A 17,893-nucleotide genomic window follows, 5' to 3' on the forward strand; every position below is an offset into this window, starting at 1 on the left:
TCAGAGATGTGGCCTAAATTTGTGATAAGGATTGTTTCTCCAAACACTGGGACCTGTGTGCCACCCCCAGACACTGGAGAGGAGGATGCAGGAGGCCTGAAAAACCTGTTTCTCCATTTGCCTCAGCTCTGCCTGCCAGGGAAACTCCCTGAAGGATTCTTGGATGAGGGAAGGAGCTGAGCGTGCTACTTCCTGGGACGGGGCCTCTGACAATAAACACACAATTAATCAGACACAGACATTTATTACTCAAAATGGAAAGAGGTGGGCATGGGGATGGGGTACGTATGGGAGCCAGAGTTTGGGGAATCAGCCCCATACAGTGAGGTCATCAGGTCCCTTCTGGGAGCCTTCATTAGGGACAGGACAGAAGGTCCATTTCAGGCCCAGATTCCAATCCCTCCCCAACTAGGGCACAGTAGAGTGTGGGAGGCAAACTGGGGAGCCCTTCTAGGGGCCAATGGAGGATCTGGAGTGGTCTGGGGGGAAATGGGAAGGGACTTGGGAAAAGCAGACTGGAGGGTGTGGAGTGGAAGGATGGAGAGGGAGACCACTGTCTAATTAAAGAAATGTGATGGGTCTGGAGAAATGCTTTTCAGTGCAAAGGGAGCTAGGGAGAAACTTGTGGGAAGCCAGGGGATACGAAGACACAGGGAGAGAGGCTCAGGGTGAGGCAGGTGGGAGGAGGGGCAGCCATGGAGTAAGTCTCAGTGCAGCAGCCAGAGGCCAAGCCCAGCCAAGGAGGTCAGGACAAGGGCCAGGGCCGGGGTGGGCCGGGGGGCCAGGCTATTGCAGTTGTCCTTGTTGCAGCAGGTGGTGTTATAGGTCAGGCCCAGCTTGTGGCTGGTTTGGTTGAAGGCCTCCCGACAGGGCTCTTCTGGTGTGCCACAGCGAAGGTTGGAGAAAACCCACATCTTACCTGCGGGTAGGAGTGGGCCATGGGGTCAGCCAGGATGGGCACCTGGCAGGCCTGTGTCCACCTCCCCAGCCCATGCACCCACCCAGGCTTTCTTCCTTCCCAGCTCTGCCCCGGCCCTCCCCTTCTTTATCTCTTCTCAGGCTAGTCTTCCTCCTGTACTTCCTTACCCCGCCCCCTCACCCCAATTCTGGTCCTATCACTTGCTCACTGTGAGGCCTTGGACCTGTTACTTTCTTTCTGAGGCTGTTTCCTCAGTGTAATAATAGCACCCACATCATAGGGTTGTCATGAACATTAATTGCAACAATCCATGTAAAGATATAGAATGGTGCCTGGTGCATATTATCCTTGGCCAAATATTATCATTTCTGTAATTCTCTGTTCCATCTGTCTTAGCCCCAGCTAGGCCTCAGCCCCAGCCACACAGTCTCCCACTGGTCCCCTCTCCCCACTAATGACGAGGATGTTACCAAGGTACACATTTGTTGTCAGGCATTGTTGTCCTGGTTCCAGGCGGCAGGACTGCCGGTCCACACAGCCCAGCACAGGGACCTTGTAGCAGGAGTGACAGCGAATGTCCGCTGGGAAGACACAAGTCAGGCTGAGGTGATGGGGTGTCTGACTCACCTGGAGACTAGCCAAGCTGGGGGGTAGGGTGGAGAAGAGCAAATCAAGTAGGTGTTCTGACCTGTTTGGCCTGGTAGGGACAGAGCAGGTGAGTGATACAGAAAAAGTAGAAGTGGGTGAGGGTGGAGTTGCTGCTCTGTGAGTGGCCCATACCCTAAATATCTTCCTTTACTCCACCCCATTTGGGAATGAGTCAAGAAAGGCAGAACTACCAGAAAAACAGAGGGCTGGTGATAGATGGAATGTGAGAGTACTGTGGGGAAAGAACGGAGGAGGCGGGGGAGAAGATGAAGGAATTCAGAAGAGGTCACAGATGGAGACTTGGAACAGGAAGAAATATTAAAAATAAAAATCATAGAGGTTACAACACTTGCAGAAATGGCTTGGAACTTGAGGCTGGCAAGAAAGCCACCTGTGGTCAGCTTTAGCAGTTTAGTCTTCACCTCCTGGGGCTGCCAAGAGCATGGGAAGAGGAACCAGACCTGAATGGAATCCTCTCACTCCAGCAGCTCTCTGACGGAAAGGAATAACATCTGGGAGACAAATCATCAGATTCCGTCTGGGCATCTTACCAAAATGGAGAGGGTGGGTGCAGAAGGTGGCACCCCCAAAATTCCTGCCTCAGCTCATTCAAGGTTTGGTGAAGGAGGGGTTTGGTCCAAGGGTGGAGGACCCTGGCCACTGCACCTCAGTGAAACCCACCTCACCCTGGAGGTGAGCAGCCCTAGCATTCCCTCCCTAGAAGGCTGGGAAATCTCTTTGGTTCCCTGGGAGGCTCTAAGAGGTCACTGGAACCCTCCAGAAAGCTTGTGTCCCTAGCGGTATGCACCCCAGGGAGGAGGAGGGGGGAGCTACGAAAGGCCACTGCTTGAGGGACTGAGCACAAAGTCCCTGATGGAGTATATGGGGAGGGTGGAGTGCAAAAGAAGCCCCAGGTTGGATGCCTAGGTTTCTGGGAGGACACCCTGCTGAGTACAGGTAGTGAGAGGAGAAAGCAGGTACGCTGGATCCTGGAGAGTTTTGGAGTGGGGCTGGCAAGGGAACTGGATATCAGATTTTCCAAGAAGTTGGAGTGGGGAAGAGGGGACTTGGAGCCCTGGCAGGTTAGAAGAGGGGGTCTTGGAGGTGGGGAGGAGTCTGAAGGATGGAGACATGAGTCCTTGAGAAATGGAGCAAGAACCCTGTCACAGGGAGGCCTGGTCCTGGAGGCACAAGATTGCTGAGCCTGTTGGGGCCAGGGGTGCTTGGGATCCTGAGTCGTGAGTAGTGCAGGGCAGTGGGTGAGGCAGGGTGTAAAAGTCCTGACCAGGTGAACCAGGTCCTTGGGGCCCCTAGGTGCTCACCTGAGACCCAGCAGAGCAGAGAAGACAGGGGGAGCAGCAGAAGGCCTTTCATGGTGAGGGTCCTGATAATGGTAGCAAATGCAGCAGCTGATAGAGCAGATTTTCGGGGATCTGGCTCTGAGAGTTGAGTGACCTTTTTGGAATTTATATTCCCAATAGTCCCTCCCTTCCTTGCCTCTGGTGGCCCCTCCTTCCCCATTTACACAGCAGGACCAGAGGAAAAGACCAGGGGTAGGGAGGGGCTAAGCAGGACTGGGTGGGGGAATGGGGATGGGAGAGAGAGGTAGGGGAGGGCACTAGTGACCAACTCCATTTGGGTTCTTGGTTTCAGGCCAAGACACCCCTCCTGGCTCCCAGCTGACAGCCCTGCCTGCCCAGTCCTCTGAGGAAGCATCACCAAAGGCCCCTGTGATGTTGCAGTGGCCTTGGTAGTGGCTGCTGGTTCCTGGGAAATGGACAACGGGGTGTGACCCAAGCTGATTGCCAAATTTGGGTCCCTGGGGGGCATTGGTAGGGGCATGTGGGCAGAAATTGAGGATGGAAGGGGCCAAATTAATCTGTATTCAGCCCTCACTTGGTCTTCCCAACCCATGCTCAGCACAGGATGAAAGAGTAGGATTTGTGATGTCACCAAGGGTTTCTGTGATGTCATAGCAGCAGAGGCATGGGCAGAGGCTGCCTGCTAAGGAAGGGCTGCCTTAGGCCCCCTGAAGGTTCTCTGGCCCTTGCCCTGGCTCCACTTGGGCTTGGCCTGGCCTCAGTTGCTCCAGTCCAGTGAGGGCAGATGAAGTCCTGGGTGTGGAGGCGTGCACCTGCTCCAAAGCGCCTCCCCAGCCGAAACCAGCCAGTTTGGGTGGGGCACTGCAGGCCTGGAGGGACAGCATGGGCACAGGGAGGTGAGGTAGAAGCTAAAATAAGAATAGAAATAGTAATAATGATGAGAAGCACTTAGAGCTCCTATGTGTCAGACATTGTTCTATGCCATTTACGTATTACTTCATTTAGTTCTCACAATACTCTATGAGGTAGGTGCTTTTATCCCCATTTTACAGATGAGCAAACAGGCTCAGAGGAATTAAGCAACTCGCCGACACTACGCAGCTAGTAGATGGCGACATCAGAATTGAAACTCAGACAGCCGGGCTCCAGACTTTATGATGCTCCTGCCCACTGCTCCGCTGCAGGAGTCCAAGTACGAGGGAGCTTAAAGTATGCGAAAGTGTTTGTGTAAAGGGCCGAGCATGAGTTTTAAGTGAGCATTGTTTGAGGGCTGTGAGCCAGAGGGATCCGGGCCGCTGGTGGCCCCGCCCAGCTCTTATCAGAGCCCCCAGACTCCTGCCCGCCCTCCCCCAGTTTCCCTCCTGTCTCCTCAGCTGATTCACTTGCCTCCTCTCCCCACCACATCCCAGCAATGGCTCTGGTTTTGCAGCTGTTACCGCTGCTGCTGTCGAGGGCCCAGGGGGACCCCACGGGTAAGCCATCCCTAGGAAAGTCCGGATGGGCCAGGAAAGACTGAGGCAGGGGGAGGGGGCGACCGTGGCTTTTTGGGGGGGGCACAGGAGTGCGCGGTCGCCTCCCTCTGTGGACTTGCTCTAACCACTGCCCCCGGCCTCCCCTAGCTTCACTGGACGGCCGCCCCGGGGACCGGGTGCATCTCTCCTGCGGAAGCGTCTCGCATCCTATCCGCTGGACCTGGGCGCCTAGCTTCCCGGCCTGCAAGGGTCTGTCCAAAGGACGCCGCCGGATCCTGTGGGCCTCGTCGAGCGGGACCCCCACTGTGTCGCCCGTCCAGCCCTTTGCTGGCCGCCTACGTGCCCTGGACCCTGGTATCCGGCGGCTGGAGCTGCTGCTGAGCGCTGGGGACTCGGGCACCTTTTACTGCAAGGGCCACGACAACGAGAGCCGTACGGCACTTCACGTGCTGGGAGACGGGGCCGATTGCAGGGCTCCGGGGCCTACCCAAGGTAGGTCGAGGCCTTCGCGCAGAGAAGGACTTAACTCAGACAGACACACATTCCCGGGAGGGAGGGAAGACGGCCTTGGCTGGGGGTTCCTCAGCGGGAGAGCTAGCTCCCTGTCCTCGCACTCCTGACCTCGACATCCACCACCATCCCTCCACAGTTCCCCCAGGATCCGTGTATCCCCAGTTCGTGATCCCGCTGCTGGGCGCTGGGCTGGTGCTGGGACTCGGAGCGTTGGGCGTGGTCTGGTGGCTGTGCAGGTGAGCACGAGGGGCGGGGTCTGGCTTGAGGGGTCGTGACCAGAGGCGGCAGGGACAGGACCAGAACCTTCGGAGAGAAAACTTGTAGGTATCTGGAGCCCCGGAGTGTGGTTTGAAGAAGAATGCTGGAGGTCAGAATTTGGGGGCGAGGCCACAGGCTGGTGGGTGGAGCCTTGGCTAGGGAAGTGAAGCTAGAGGGGGCAGCAGGATCTGAGCGTGGGCGGAACTATCTGTGGGGGTGGAGCCTAAGTTGTTTTGCGGGCCAGAGCCTGTAAGTTCCTGGGTTGTGGTTGGCGCGGTCCGCGGCCGAGAACAAGCGAGACAAGATTGGTGGCTCTCACAAAGACTCTTATACTTCCCTTACAGGCGCTCGCCCCCGCACCCGCCTGGACCACTACCCAGATTTGGTGAGACAACGTCACCCCATTTTCCTTTTCCTACCCGCGCATTCCCCACCCCTCAATTCCTGAGTCTGAGCCCTTGCTGGGAGCAGACAAGTTGGTCTTCTCTTAATCCTTCAGCTCTGTCCCCCCCACGTAGCTCCACTCGTGAAAGCCGAGCCCCAGAGGCCAGTAAAGGAGGAGGAGCCTAAGATTGCAGGGGATCTGGATCAGGAGCCGGTAAGGGCTTGGTGATGGGAAGGGGCTGGCCAGAATCCCTGAGGAAAGTGGACCAAGAAAGACAGAGGCCTGGATCTCCAAGGGAGTCAGACTTCTGAGACCCTCCTGCCTTCCTCCCCACCTCTCAGAGCCTGCTCTACGCAGACCTGGATCATACGGCCCTCAGAAGGCCCTGCCGGTTGTCCCCAGTGGTCTCCAGTGATGCCTCCACCATTTATGCGGTTGTCGTTTGAAGGGAAGCCCTTACTCCAAATCTCACAAGCGGGGGGCTCCCAGCTCTCCATAACTCCCATCTCCTTCTTGGCCCCTCACCTGGGAAAGGCGCCATGGGGTAGAAATGAGCACTAGACTGGGAGTCAGGAGGCCTGGGTTCCAGGCTATCTCTGCCACTGATCTTGCTCCTTCCTTACCTCCATCTCTCCTATAACTTCCATGTCTCCTCCACCAGCGGTGTTCTCCCTAAACCCGATCAAGCCCTGTCTCCCCATCTTAAGACATCAACTCCTAGATAGTTGCCCAGTCTCTTCCCTTCCCTCCACAGTCAAGTTCTTTGAACCAAGGGCCTACACTTGTCTCTTCCATTTTCTTCTCCTTCACTCCACTCCCATTGCTCATCTGCTCTCCATGAAGCGGTCAGTGATGTCCTAATGGCCACAACCAGTAGCCATTTTTTAGCATACATCTGGCTTGGCCTTTGATTACTCTCTTCTTTAAGCTCTGTTTTTCTTTTATGCTGGTGTCTTCCTTCTGGACTCCTCTTCTTTGCTCCCTTGCACCCATTCTAGGTTTGTCCTTTTCTTTATCTGCCTTCCTCCTCTTCTGGGAAGCTGTCATCCACAGCCAGTCCTCAGTCCTCACGGCTGCAAATGACACCCAGAACTCTCTCCAGCTCAGATCTCAGTTAAGGGATTTCTAAACTGTCCCTCAGACATCCCTGCCTGGCTGGCCCTAGGCATTTTGCATATAGCACATCCGGAACCCAACTCATTATCATCTTCCAAGCCACTCACTTAATCCTCCTCTGCATTTTCTCTTGATCAACCCAGTTGCCCAAGCCAGAAACTGAGAGTCATGCAGATGTCCTTCCTCTCACTCCCACACAATGAACCAAGTTCTGTCTTTATTTTAATGTCACTGTCAAATCCACACCCTTCTTCACGCCTAGTGCCACCACCTGAATGTACTCTCCTCATTTCCTCTTTGGGTTACCCGTAGTGTCACCTCATCCTGCCCTTGCCCTCCTCCATGAAGCCAGAGAGATCCTCCCCAAATGCTCACCTTCTCTTGACAGCCTGTATTTCAGAACTGAAGTATTTCTTTCCTTAACCTTCAGCTCTGGGCCCATGGACCTTGGTTTTGGGTACAAGGTGCTACAGTGCTCTCTGTCTACTCTCCAGGCTTATCTCTGTCTCTCCACATGCACACAACATGCCAGCCTTGGAGAAGTTCTCCCCAGGCCCCAGCTATACCTTTGCCCAGTGCAATTCTTTCTTCCTGAGTTATGCTTTTCCCTCCTCCCCACTACCTTCCTGGCTAATTCTTATTTATCCTCAGGCCTCAGTTCAAGTGTAGCCTTTTCTGGGAAGCCATACCCTCTTTGCCCACCCTGCATACATTTTGATGCCCTTATTTCTCTCATAGCAACAGTGTCCTGTGAATTGTTCCATCACGACCTCTATTTCAATTTGTAAGAAATTTTCATGTACTGTGAGTTCCCTGATATCAGGAGACTGACCCTTTTTATATCACTGCTAAGCCTCAGTAAATGAGTGAATGAAAATGAATGTCCCTGGAAGTGTCATTTCTTTCTCTCTATCAACTACAGGTCGGCTGGTAATGTACCAGTCTCAGAATCATCTGACATTTAGATAAATCCAGTGAGCAATCCACAAATATTCTCTCTTTGCCTGTACATGTTTCCCACAATAGAAATTCTATCCTGTCTATCTAGTGCCCAAGCACCTATGACAGGGCTGGGCCATGAGTCAGTAAGTGCCTAATAAGAGGTTATTGAATGAAAGAGATCTCCTTCCCACCACGGACCCCAACCTCAGGTTTCAGCCTTGCCCCAGTCCCTCTGCCTCAGTAAAGACACCAGCCACAGCCCAGTCTAAAAGGTCAGTTCTATTTTATTAGCTCTGGGGAAGGACTGACTCAGGGCATCTATGGTTTTTCCCACACTATGTCCTCCCCCCATCTTGGGGCTCTCTCCCCACTACCACCTATTCACCGGCATCTATGTAACCTTCCTTCCCCTTCTGCTCCCTATGCTGCCCTACCCCTGGCCAGTCAGGACCCCAAGGCCAGGCCCTCAGCTGTGGGGGCGTGTACTGAGCACCAGGCAGAGGGAGCTGAGCCCAGCGCCTGCCTTCTCCAGTTCCGAGCAGGACACAGGTACCAGGGTGACATCAGAGAGCTTCTGCAGTGCCTGCAGGGAGGACATGGAGTGCGAAGAGCGGAGTCAGACCCCGAGGCCACAGCCAGGCCCCGCTTCTAGCCAGCCTAGAGTGGCCCCACCCAGGCTTCTAGAGAAGGTACTCCTCCTTCCTCCCACTAGGAAGGCCTGAGACTCCTTTCTCTGGTTGTTGTTGGTGGTGGGGCTCCTGCTTTCTCTCACCTCCTGGCTGTTGGGCAGGTCTCCGCCTCCACGGTGCAGGAGGAAAGGGGGCACACCCGGCAGCCCAGGACGCAGAAAGAGACAGTCAGCGGCAGCGTCATCTGGGAGGGTCAGGGAAGCATAGGGGTGATCCGTCAACACTGCCATTGCCTGGGGGAGAGGAAAGAGGAAGCATTCAAGTCTCAGAGCTGGTCTTCAACTGAGTCTGGCTGCCTTACCGCCCCTAAGGGCAGTAGAATACTTTGTGGAATAATGACAGCAAGCACATAGAGCTTACTATGTGTCAGGCACCGTTCTAAGCACTTTAGTACCTTTGCTAATTTCTACCTTGGACTCAAATGCAGTTCTTTCCATCTGTAACCCTCTTCACCCCTTCTCCAGCCCCCACCTGTCAGTCCCATCCTTTAAGTCACAGCTTAGATGCCACCTTTGGGGAGTTTCTTGAAACTCAGGAAGACGGTGTTAATCACTCCTGTTCTGCAGTCTCCCGGCTCCCTGTCCTGCTATAGTAACTTCTCGTTTTCTCACGTGTTTTCACACTAGACGGACAGCTCCGTGAGGGCAGGGGCTGGAGCTAATTTTCTGAGCTTCCCAGCTTCCCAGCTCCCTGCGTCGCCGGCCCGGAGCCACGCCCATTTTCCTGGGCCGCGCTCCAACTGTCCTCTCCAAGCCCCGCCCCTCCTCACCCTGACAGCCTTTTGCGCAGCATCGCTGCTACCCGCCACCACAGTGCGGGGTCCCCCCATGCCGCAGAGGCCGCGCAGGTGGGAGGGGCTCGAGACCGGCACTGTGGAGACGGCGAAGTCCTAGGGGGAACAAGGGAAAGTATTCAGGGACGCGGGAGGGGCGAGGGGATACCCTCAAACACAGGCTGCTCTCTGCCCCCCCCTCCGCAGCCCCCCCCCCTCAGCCCCCGCCCCGCCCCTCCGACCCCCATCCGCTCCCCGCTCACCCCGCCCAACGCTGGTCCCCGCTCCTCACCCTGAACGTGTCCGCCACGATCTCAGCTCCTCGGTGATTGGTCCACTTGGAGAGGCCTACGAAAAACTCCCGGCCTGAGCCCAGGAAGGCCGCGGAGGTTTGAGGGCGGGAATGAGTTAGAAACTAGGCCCGAGATGGCCCAGTCTCCCTAACTCTGCTTCCATGTGCCAAGCCCCAGGGATGCAGGCACCGCAGCCTCACCGGTGAAGAGAACATCAGTGCCGTCCAGCGTCGCGTTCTCGTCCCCCATCTCCACAATTCGGAGCCCCAGGTCCTGGAGGGCTTTGCGAACTCCATCGACCTTAGAGCAGAAGAAGAGAGAGCAGAGTTCAGACATTCCCACCCTCAATTCTTCCCTAAAGCCGCGGACGTCCAGATCCTCCATTTCCCCTACCCTCATCCGCGCCCTGGCGCTCACCTCCGGCCTGCGGGCGGGGCTCCAGGGCCGCGTGATTAGGGCCGTGTCCCCTTGGATCACGGCGGTGTCACCGAGCAGCGGTCCCAGCGGCAGCGACTCTTCAGGAGGCAGTTCTAGCAGCTGCAGCCCCAATCGCTGCCTCAGTTTACCCCCCAGCACTCCGTGCTCCCTCTGAGCTTTGGCCAGGTCCAGAGCCGGGAGGCCAGCCCCTGCACCCTCCCCCGACGCCAGGCTCTCCGGGACCCCCCGGATCAGGGCATGGGAGCAGCGGCCCAGCCCCTCCCCCGGCGTCCCCATCCCATTCACACAGACGCCCCCTCCGGCCGCGCTGATTTCTTAGTTTTCTCTTTTTACTTCACCTGTCTGGGAGAAGAGACAGAAAGGAGGGAGGCAGAGAAAGAGACATGCAGAGAAGGGCGTAGGGGGGTGGTTAAGAAAGCCCGGGTCTTCCTCCAGCCATCTCCAGGCGCCCCTCCCATTCCGCCCCACCCCCTCCAGACCTCCTCTCCTGCCGACCCCACTCCACCCCGCACCCTCGCGGGTCTGCTTCTTTAGAGAGAGTCCGAGGAACAAGTCCAGGATCCCTCATCTCCGAAACACCTGTTGCCCCTGCTTGGGGGCTTAATGAGGTCCCTGCCGGGCGCCCCTCTTGGCAGCCGCTAGGATGCGCTCACTCCCCAAAAATGCAGCGGCCCCGCCCCCTTAACCCTCAGCTGCTCGCTGCCGTAGGGACCCGATGTGCGGCGAGGGACCCACAGGGGTTATGGGACAGGAGGAGACAGCTGGGGGGAGAGTCAGGGCCTGGGGGATGGAAGTCCTGGATGTCCGAACGAGAAAGAGAGAGAGGGGCAAGGAGGGAGGAGTTAGAGACTAAGGAGTTAAACATCCTCTCTCCACCCCGGCCGGTCAATCTGCCCGTAGCGCGACCCAGTATAAACCAGACCGAGTCCCGGAGGACTGGGAGAGGTCTAAAACGAAATCCGAGAGGCGGGGAAACGGGGGGCGTGGTTCCGGGGAACGGGCGCTACTTCGGGCTCCAGGACCCGGTTCCCTGGTCTCCCGGTCCACCTTCCCCAAAGTCCATGCCACTCAGCTCCGCACCCAAATGTCGACCCACGCACTCTGTCTGGTTCAGGCACGGGCCCGGCACCCCCAAACTCCGGCCTCTACGCGGTCCAGGGGACACCTCCCACCCCAGACTCACCTCCAGCGGCCACCCCCACTCCTGTCGCTCTGTGATTTTGGCTGGGGCCCCACCCCCTGAGGACAGAGTTGGTGGAGAAGAGTCCTAGCCTTCAAGCCTCGGGGACTGGAGCTTTGGCTTTGTGGGGTCCCTGGGTAGGCGAGCTCAAGTACTACGGTGGGGCGGGGGCGCGACGGTCTGGCGGCTCCGGGGCATTGTCTAAGCGGGACGGGGCGGGGCTCCTCGAGGTCACACCCACTCCGCCCCGCTATGCCGCGCCCACTCCACAGGGACTGCGTCCCCCTTCTCTAAACTCGGCCCCGCCCCGCGAGCGCTGCCCAGGCCCACCCAGATCTGGCTGGCCCTGGCGGCTGGACTGCAAATGCGACATGGATGTAAAAACAGCGCTATGGTGGACCGGCACTAAAAATGGCAGCCCCACCACAAGCACCTCTCTCCTAAATTCCTGGCTTCTGCCCTGAGCTCAAGGTCACTGACCCTACATTCCTTGTTACCCACACTTCAAGTCCTCTTTGTGTAAAAACGACACTAGGTTTTCATTCTGTATTTTATTACTGAAATACATTGTCCTACCCACCCCACCCCACAATAAAAATCTCACCCAGATCCCTCCTCCCCCAGCCAGCCCTGCACAAGTGCTCCAGGATTCTCTGTCCACTGGCCATTTTGGAGTGTGTCCATTGGGTAGCCATGTGGAGAAATTGGAGGGGGTAGGGAGCCCCCAGGAGGGGCTTATTTGAGGGCCTTGGCCACTTGCTCGTAGGCCAGCTCGATCTCCTCATCATCTGGACAGGTAGAAGCGAACTCTTCACGAGCATAGGCATTGCGCAAGTACCGATGCACTCCCCGGAAGGCCTCGGGGATGGAGAATCCCCGGTACTTCTTACATACCACCTGGGGGGGGGGGTAGGGACGACGGACATGTTAGCCTCAGGGAAGCCACACTGGCTGCCACACTGTTGATCTTTTCCTTCTCCCAAGGCCTACGTGATAAAATCCAGCCTTCTTGCCCAGGCATTCAAGAACCTCCACTATCTGGCTTCTCTTCCTATGATTCTTATCTCCTATATGAATCATCTTCTCCAATCAAATTCCTTAACTCTTCACTGTCTTGTAACGTATTCACCTTTCCTCTCCACTTACTGAAACCCTAGCCATTTACAACCAGCCCCTTCTCAGACCACCCCATTCCATGGTGCTACTTTTCTCCTCTTGATTTTATTGAGATGTAATCCACAAACCATAAAATTCTTTTCTTGAATTTCCACAGCGACTTTTGTCTCTATTTTTCACTTGGCTTTTAATCATGTGTTATTAACTTTCATGTGAATGTTTTATCTTCTCAGCTAGATTTCAAATCCTCTGAGGGCAAAGACCAATCACCTTATATCTTTCTGTCTTCCAGTACCTAGGACACAGATGTTCAGTACACAATTCTGTGGGAGACTGACATTGGGCCCGTGGTTCACAAACTAAACTGTAGCTTTGAGGCTATTGACAAAAACATGGGAACCAGCAGTTTTCATCTTCCACAAGAGGAAGTGGAGACTGAAGCTATAAAGAGAGTTAAAGCTTTGGTTTTAGGAAAAGCCTGCTCTGTCTGATCTGTAGATTTGCCAGTGATGGAGACGGGAAGAGAATTCTTGAAAGTAATACTGGGATGTTACATTCTCGGCCAATCTGTTTGCACCCATGGCTTATATCATGGAATGTAATTCTCTCAAGCAGTGGTCTTGCCAGCAATGACTGCAGAGAAGGAAGGAGGTGGTGTCTGCTATTGAAAACCACCCTAAGAAAGAAACCACCTTTGGAGTGGTTGTCATGGGAAGCCTGTGCAGGACCTCCTTAAAGAGCCATCCCAGTAGCCATCCTCTCCTCGCACAATGACTACCCACCTGTACTATGTGGAGCTTTGGCAACAGGTTGCAGTCAGCCAGAGTGAGCTCATTGCCATCCAGAAACTTCCTCTGAGAGATGCCCTCATCCTCAGCACTGGTCTCATCCACTTCTTCTGGGAGGGGGGATGTCAAGTAATTGTCTAAAACTTTCAGGGCTTTCAGGAGCCCCTTCTCCAGATCTGTGCAAGAGAGGGGAATTGGTCAGAACATCAGGAGAAGATCGGCATAGTCCAAGAAGGCCCAAAGGGAGGGGGGTGAATACTAATGGTGAGGCCAGTCCAAAATAATAATAGCTAACACTAATGTAGTCAGTTTTCTATGTGTTATTCTAAGCATTTTACATACAAAAACTCATTTAATTCTCACATCAACCCATGAAATAGGTATTGTTATCCTCATTTTTTTTTTCTTTTTTGCTGAGGAAGATTCGCCCTGAGCTAACATCTGTGCCAATCTTCCTTTACTTTTTTATATGTGGGTGGTGACCACAGTGTGGCTGATGAGTGGTGTAGGTCCACTCCCGGGATCTGAACCCAGGCTGCCAAGGTGGAACGCACTGAACTTAACTACTATACCAAGGGGCCGGCCCCCTGTTATCCTCGTTTTATAGACCTGGAAATGGATTTACAGAGAGGTTAAATGAATTACCCAAAGTCACACAGCTAGTAGGATTTGTACTCAGGTAGTCTGGATCTAGAGTCATTGTTCTTAAGCACAACCCTATTCTTCCAGAAAACAGGCCAGCAGCCAATCCCACTAATGTACCCACTGGCGCAGGAGAAGCTAGGGAACAAATGAGAGAAGCTTAAAAGTCACGGCCAATGAGAATGCAAGGAAATATGGGGGTTAAGCAAAAATGAGGTGGTGTGGGGTGGTGGTGGTGGTGAAGGTTTGCTGACATCTGCTCCATCTCCCTGATACCTGAATTTCCAAGTGCCCCTAATGCCTTCCCAATCCCTGGATCTTCCCCACTCCTCCTAGGACCCAGGCCTCCAACCCACAAGACTCACTATCATTGAGCGCTGGGTTTGAATTCTTGATGTAGGCAGAAAATTTGGCAAATACATCCAGCCCAGCTGTGTTGGATTCAGGGTTCAGAGCTGCCAGCTTGGGGTACCTGAGAGCCAATGGGAGAAGCAGGATAAGATATCTTCCTGGGAGAAGTCTCAGCTTCCCTGCCCCGGCCCCACTATCATCTCTGTTTTCCATTTCTTCAACCTCTTTCTTTCCCCGGGTGCCCTTATACCTGGGAGGGGACAGCACTGCTTCCAGAAATTCCTCAATCTTGTTGGTGTCTGTGTGCACTTCGGTACCGTACAGCAGGAATGGGAGCTGCCCTCCTGGGCACAGCTTCTGTACCGTCTCAGTCCGCCTGGAGAAGAGGCCAGGCATCAGGACAGGAAAAGGTGGTCAGGGAGAACCAGAAAGGGGAGATGGAGGAATGTGGGAAGAGGAAGGGGCTCCAGGTGGAGGGGAAAAAGGTGCAGGATGAAAGGACTTGGGTGGGTGACAGTGTGTGCATGCACATGTGTGTGCACAAGGAGTGTTTAGAGGAACAGAAATGGGCCCACCTCTTGGTGTCAACGGTGGTGACGTTGAAGGTGACTCCCTTGAGCCAGAGCACCATGAACAGTCTCTGGGAGAAGGGGCAATTCCCAATCTTGGCGCCATCACTGCCAGCCTGAAAAGCAACCCCCACCCAAAGTTAGGCCTGGTGCACCTCACCTGTCCCCAGGCCATTCTCTGCATCTCCTACTCCCAGACCTGTTTTCTGCCTAGTCATGACACACACTCAGTCTCACCACTAAAAGCTCCCCCCAGAACTCCACTCTCCACCCTGGGATCTGGGTCAAACCTAGGGCAGATCAACGGGAACATTTTCTGCAAAGGTAGGCTTCTGGTTCCCCAGAGAGTTGAGGACAGGTGGGAGGTAGACAGAGGGAAGGAGTTTTGGATAACTTGGAAGATCTGGACCCTAGAGAGGGAAGACTAACAGTAATGTAGTTCGTTTTCTATGTGCTATTCTAAGCACTTTACATACAAAAATTCATCTAATTCTTACATCAACCCACGAAATCATCCCTAGAGAGGGACTTTGGTGAGGCCAGAGTGTAGGTTAGAGGCTTGGATTCCTGGGTTTCTGAATGGAGTCGAGCCTGAGGACAGGAGAGGTGGGGCAGGTTTTGGAAGCTAGAGTTCTGGTTCTCTATACCTCCACCCAACCTGTTTCTGGCAGCTGGGAGGGGAGTCAAGGGGCTCAGAGCCTCGCCCTAGAGATGTGGAGGCCCTTACAGAGGGGGGCTGCCCTCTAATTGGCAAGCGGTGACCTCATCCCCTCAGGGACACCTCCCCCTAGGCTGAGGGTGATTCATCTCACTGTGTCTCGGCCTCAGCAGCTTCCTTCCTGGCAAGGAGTGGGGGCAGGGACCTGTGAGGCTGAGGCCTGGGCAGCGAAAAGCCACCTCCCTCTTCCCCTGACACTGTCTGCCTGCAGGGGTCTCCCAGCCAAGTCTCCTGGCTCCAGATAATCCTCACACAGGACCCTAGGCCAGAATCTCTGCAGCACAGCCTCACCCAGGAGTAAAAATATAATAGCCCTTGAGGCGAGTGTGAGAGTGAGGTGGGGACCACACCTAGGGGGGCGGACCCAGGGAAGGCTGGGCTGTACTTGGCTGGGTGCAGGGAGAGGGAAAGGCAGAAGCCCGAGCATCAAGGAGAGGGAGAAAGGGACAGGAACACACAAAGACGGAACAAAAGGGGAGAAGTGGAGAGAAAGGAAGCAGGAAAGTGAGGAGTGGGGAGAACGTGCAAACAAGGAGACATAGACAGAGGGGGAGGCCGCCAGAGGGAGGGAGGGAGGGAGAGGCGCAGAGATGAGTGGAGAGAATGCAGCTATCGGGGAGGGGAGCCGGGCAGAAACAGCAAAGGCTGCTGCTGGGTTTTGATAGCCAAAAGCCATGGGACCACCTCTCCTCATCCACATCCACACAGAAAGGAGAGAGTTGGGGCGACTCTTTTTCTCCTGTTTCTACAACGCCCAAACCCTAATCCAGCTCTCCTCCTCCTGATCTTCTCCCCACCTCTCCTCATGGTAGCTACAGCCAAACTCTCATCTCCTCGCCACCTCCCTTTCTTTCGCTTTCCCAGGTGCCCGGACACGCGGTCTCGATCTGTCACCTCTCCAGCCCTGCTTCTTGAGCTCTACTCCCACTCCCCTGGCTCCTTCCACCCCACCAATTCTTCCCAATTGACCTCCCTGGCCTCCCTACCACACCCTCTTCCTTGAAACCTCCCCGCCGCGCGCGCGCACACACACACACACACTTCTCCAAGTCTCCCCCACTACACCCCTCGTAGGGCTACATGTCCAATGTTTCCTTCTGTCTCTCCCAAACCCTGTTGGGCTCCTGCTGTCCTCTTCTCTCTCTGTCCTTCCATCAGCTTGTCCCCCCACCCCCACCCCAGTCAATCTTCCCAACTCCTGGGAACCCTCCCTTTTCTCTACCTTCCAGTCCTTTAGACTGCCGGAAACTTGCACTTTTACAAACTTTTCAGGGTTGAGCCTAGAATTGTCATTACGCGTACACACGTCAATTGTCTTCCTCTTCCGAAACCACCCCCCCAACACACGCACACCAAAGATTGCACGTGGAGTTGGGAGTGGGGGTCCAGGAAGGAAGGGACTGGGGAGTTCAGGCTGGAGCTTGGGGAAAGGAGAGAGTTGCCTTCCAGGAACCCAGAGGGTGGCCTAGAAGGGAGAAGGTGTTCTTACCTTCACGAACAATTCGACCTGAGGTTGTTCAGCCATGGTTGCGACCGGTCCAGGAAGCGGCTGTCGCTGGGGGAATTGGGAGGGGCCGGGGCCAGGGAGGGCGGGTCTCACAGGCAGGGATTCTCTCCCCTAAACCTAGGGCTGTCCCTTCAACAAAATACAAGCACGATCAGACCCGCTCACTCCGGACACGGCCTCTCTACCAGCCCAGCGTACCCCACACCCAGCTCGTCCAGCTCTGTCCCCTCCCGGGCTGGATCAGGGAGCCGCTGACTCACGGACCGGCCCCGCCCTGAACCTGGGGAGGGGACAGGAGGGGGGCGGGACCCGACGATCTAGGGAGTGGGTCCGGAGGGGAGATCCTCAGGTCTCCCAGAGGATGGGGAGGGGAGTGATAAGGGGAGGGAATCCTGGGGACCTCCTTATTTCTCAGCCAGTCTCTTTGAACACAGGACTTTTTTTCTGCCTCAGTTTCTCTGATTCATTAGTCAGAGGACACTCCCACTCCACCCTCACGCTAGAAACTTGATACCAACAGCTTGGGCACACCCAGGAGGATCCAGAGAGGGAATTTTAGAACGGAAAGGTGGTTGTTTATTCCTTTTTCTGTTTTCCTTCCGGACTCCAGTCCAAATTCTGGATTGATCATCGTCCAGGAGAGGGACTTGGAAGTGGAAGCTGGGATTGGGGGAAGAGAGTGGTGAAAGGTAGGGCAAGGGATGGGAAGAGAAACAAGCAGGCAGCGGGCTAGAGAAACAGGAAGCTGAGCCAAGGGGCCTCATTGCTAGGGCCCCTAGCCTGCCCCCCCCCCCCTCAGCCTGGTCAGTTTTAATGCTTCCACTTCTACCCCCCATCCAGGGCCCCTTCCTGTGCCCCTTGCCCTTTTCTTACTGACTGGTTGCCTTGGAGATGGGGTGGAAGGGTGGGGTTACGGTAGCCCCAGGATAGAGCTACACTGATTCTAGGGGGTGGTGGTAGCTGTCCTATCAAGGCAGAAAGGGCAGATAAAACAGAATAGTGTGAGTGGAGTCCTTAGGTACACAAATGAATAAGTAGGGAGGACAGAGGAAGAGTAACTCTCTCCCTCCCCAGTAACCTTGATATTGGAGGTTCTATCAAACTCTTCATGATCTGAAAAATAGGCCAAGAATATGGCCTCCAAATTGGACATATTCTAGCCTCCACATCTTGATTCTCTCATCTATCCAACCATCCCTTCTCTTTCTTCCTCACAACCCTCTATCTAACAAGAGACTTCCAGTTCCAGAAAAGC

At 55.0% G+C, this 17,893-nt stretch overlaps 4 protein-coding genes across 10 annotated transcripts; 1 reads left to right on the forward strand and 3 right to left on the reverse strand.

Moving 5' to 3' along the window:
- Positions 1-77: 77 nt before the first annotated feature.
- Positions 78-3,254, reverse strand: LY6G6C (lymphocyte antigen 6 family member G6C). The gene is made up of 3 exons (XM_004424356.3): positions 2,890-3,254; positions 1,390-1,500; positions 78-919 (listed from the first exon to the last, which is right to left on the reverse strand). Exons 1-3 carry the CDS (start codon positions 3,086-3,088, stop codon positions 708-710), a joined length of 522 nt encoding a protein of 173 aa, XP_004424413.2. The 5' UTR covers positions 3,089-3,254; the 3' UTR covers positions 78-707.
- Positions 3,255-3,689: 435 nt separating this feature from the next.
- Positions 3,690-7,514, forward strand: MPIG6B (megakaryocyte and platelet inhibitory receptor G6b). Of its 3 annotated transcripts, none has more exons than XM_087438369.1 (6): positions 3,690-4,361; positions 4,509-4,853; positions 5,011-5,110; positions 5,477-5,517; positions 5,632-5,730; positions 5,859-7,514. In XM_087438369.1, the coding sequence occupies exons 1-5, from the start codon at positions 4,301-4,303 to the stop codon at positions 5,700-5,702; spliced, it is 618 nt and encodes a 205-aa protein (XP_087294495.1). In that variant the 5' UTR covers positions 3,690-4,300; the 3' UTR covers positions 5,703-5,730; positions 5,859-7,514. The 3 variants fall into 3 exon arrangements, with proteins under 3 accessions (XP_087294495.1, XP_087294494.1, XP_087294496.1); XM_087438368.1 differs by having other exon boundaries at positions 5,651-5,730; XM_087438370.1 differs by lacking the exon at positions 5,011-5,110.
- A 325-nt stretch (positions 7,515-7,839) lies between these two features.
- DDAH2 (DDAH family member 2, ADMA-independent) lies at positions 7,840-11,158 on the reverse strand. Of its 5 annotated transcripts, none has more exons than XM_087438366.1 (8): positions 10,951-11,158; positions 10,503-10,563; positions 9,747-10,105; positions 9,530-9,629; positions 9,329-9,402; positions 9,034-9,153; positions 8,348-8,497; positions 7,840-8,158 (listed from the first exon to the last, which is right to left on the reverse strand). In XM_087438366.1, exons 3-8 carry the CDS (start codon positions 10,041-10,043, stop codon positions 8,042-8,044), a joined length of 858 nt encoding a protein of 285 aa, XP_087294492.1. In that variant the 5' UTR covers positions 10,044-10,105; positions 10,503-10,563; positions 10,951-11,158; the 3' UTR covers positions 7,840-8,041. The 5 variants fall into 5 exon arrangements, with proteins under 5 accessions (XP_087294492.1, XP_087294491.1, XP_087294493.1 ...); XM_087438365.1 differs by having other exon boundaries at positions 9,747-10,109; XM_087438367.1 differs by lacking the exon at positions 10,503-10,563.
- Positions 11,159-11,515: 357 nt separating this feature from the next.
- CLIC1 (CLIC family member 1) lies at positions 11,516-16,945 on the reverse strand. Its single transcript, XM_004424349.3, has 6 exons — positions 16,621-16,945; positions 14,420-14,529; positions 14,095-14,220; positions 13,859-13,965; positions 12,846-13,027; positions 11,516-11,844 (listed from the first exon to the last, which is right to left on the reverse strand). Exons 1-6 carry the CDS (start codon positions 16,654-16,656, stop codon positions 11,683-11,685), a joined length of 723 nt encoding a protein of 240 aa, XP_004424406.1. The 5' UTR covers positions 16,657-16,945; the 3' UTR covers positions 11,516-11,682.
- Positions 16,946-17,893: the final 948 nt, after the last annotated feature.

The sequence above is a fragment of the Ceratotherium simum genome, chromosome 13 (genome assembly GCF_057802395.1).
Source record: "Ceratotherium simum simum isolate JZ-2026a chromosome 13, ASM5780239v1, whole genome shotgun sequence".
In the NCBI taxonomy this organism is placed as follows: Eukaryota; Metazoa; Chordata; class Mammalia; order Perissodactyla; family Rhinocerotidae; genus Ceratotherium; species Ceratotherium simum.

Excerpts from the sequence above, each read along its gene's own strand:
- MPIG6B (XM_087438368.1), top strand. The coding sequence starts at position 4,301 with ATGGCTCTGGTTTTGCAGCTGTTACCGCTGCTGCTGTCGAGGGCCCAG. Across the intron at positions 4,854-5,010 it reads GGCTCCGGGGCCTACCCAAG|TTCCCCCAGGATCCGTGTAT; the intron begins GTAGGTCGAGGC and ends ATCCCTCCACAG. Across the intron at positions 5,111-5,476 it reads GTGGTCTGGTGGCTGTGCAG|GCGCTCGCCCCCGCACCCGC; the intron begins GTGAGCACGAGG and ends CTTCCCTTACAG.
- CLIC1 (XM_004424349.3), bottom strand. The coding sequence starts at position 16,656 with ATGGCTGAACAACCTCAGGTCGAATTGTTCGTGAAG. Across the intron at positions 14,530-16,620 it reads AGGTCGAATTGTTCGTGAAG|GCTGGCAGTGATGGCGCCAA; the intron begins GTAAGAACACCT and ends GTTGCTTTTCAG. Across the intron at positions 14,221-14,419 it reads ACCACCGTTGACACCAAGAG|GCGGACTGAGACGGTACAGA; the intron begins GTGGGCCCATTT and ends CCTCTTCTCCAG.
- LY6G6C (XM_004424356.3), bottom strand. The coding sequence starts at position 3,088 with ATGGGGAAGGAGGGGCCACCAGAGGCAAGGAAGGGAGGGACTATTGGG. Across the intron at positions 1,501-2,889 it reads TCTGCTCTGCTGGGTCTCAG|CGGACATTCGCTGTCACTCC; the intron begins GTGAGCACCTAG and ends GTGTCTTCCCAG. Across the intron at positions 920-1,389 it reads GACAACAAATGTGTACCTTG|GTAAGATGTGGGTTTTCTCC; the intron begins GTAACATCCTCG and ends TCCTACCCGCAG.
- DDAH2 (XM_087438367.1), bottom strand. The coding sequence starts at position 10,043 with ATGGGGACGCCGGGGGAGGGGCTGGGCCGCTGCTCCCATGCCCTGATC. Across the intron at positions 9,154-9,328 it reads TCGTGGCGGACACGTTCAGG|GACTTCGCCGTCTCCACAGT; the intron begins GTGAGGAGCGGG and ends TGTTCCCCCTAG. Across the intron at positions 8,159-8,347 it reads ACCTGCCCAACAGCCAGGAG|GCACTGCAGAAGCTCTCTGA; the intron begins GTGAGAGAAAGC and ends TCCTCCCTGCAG.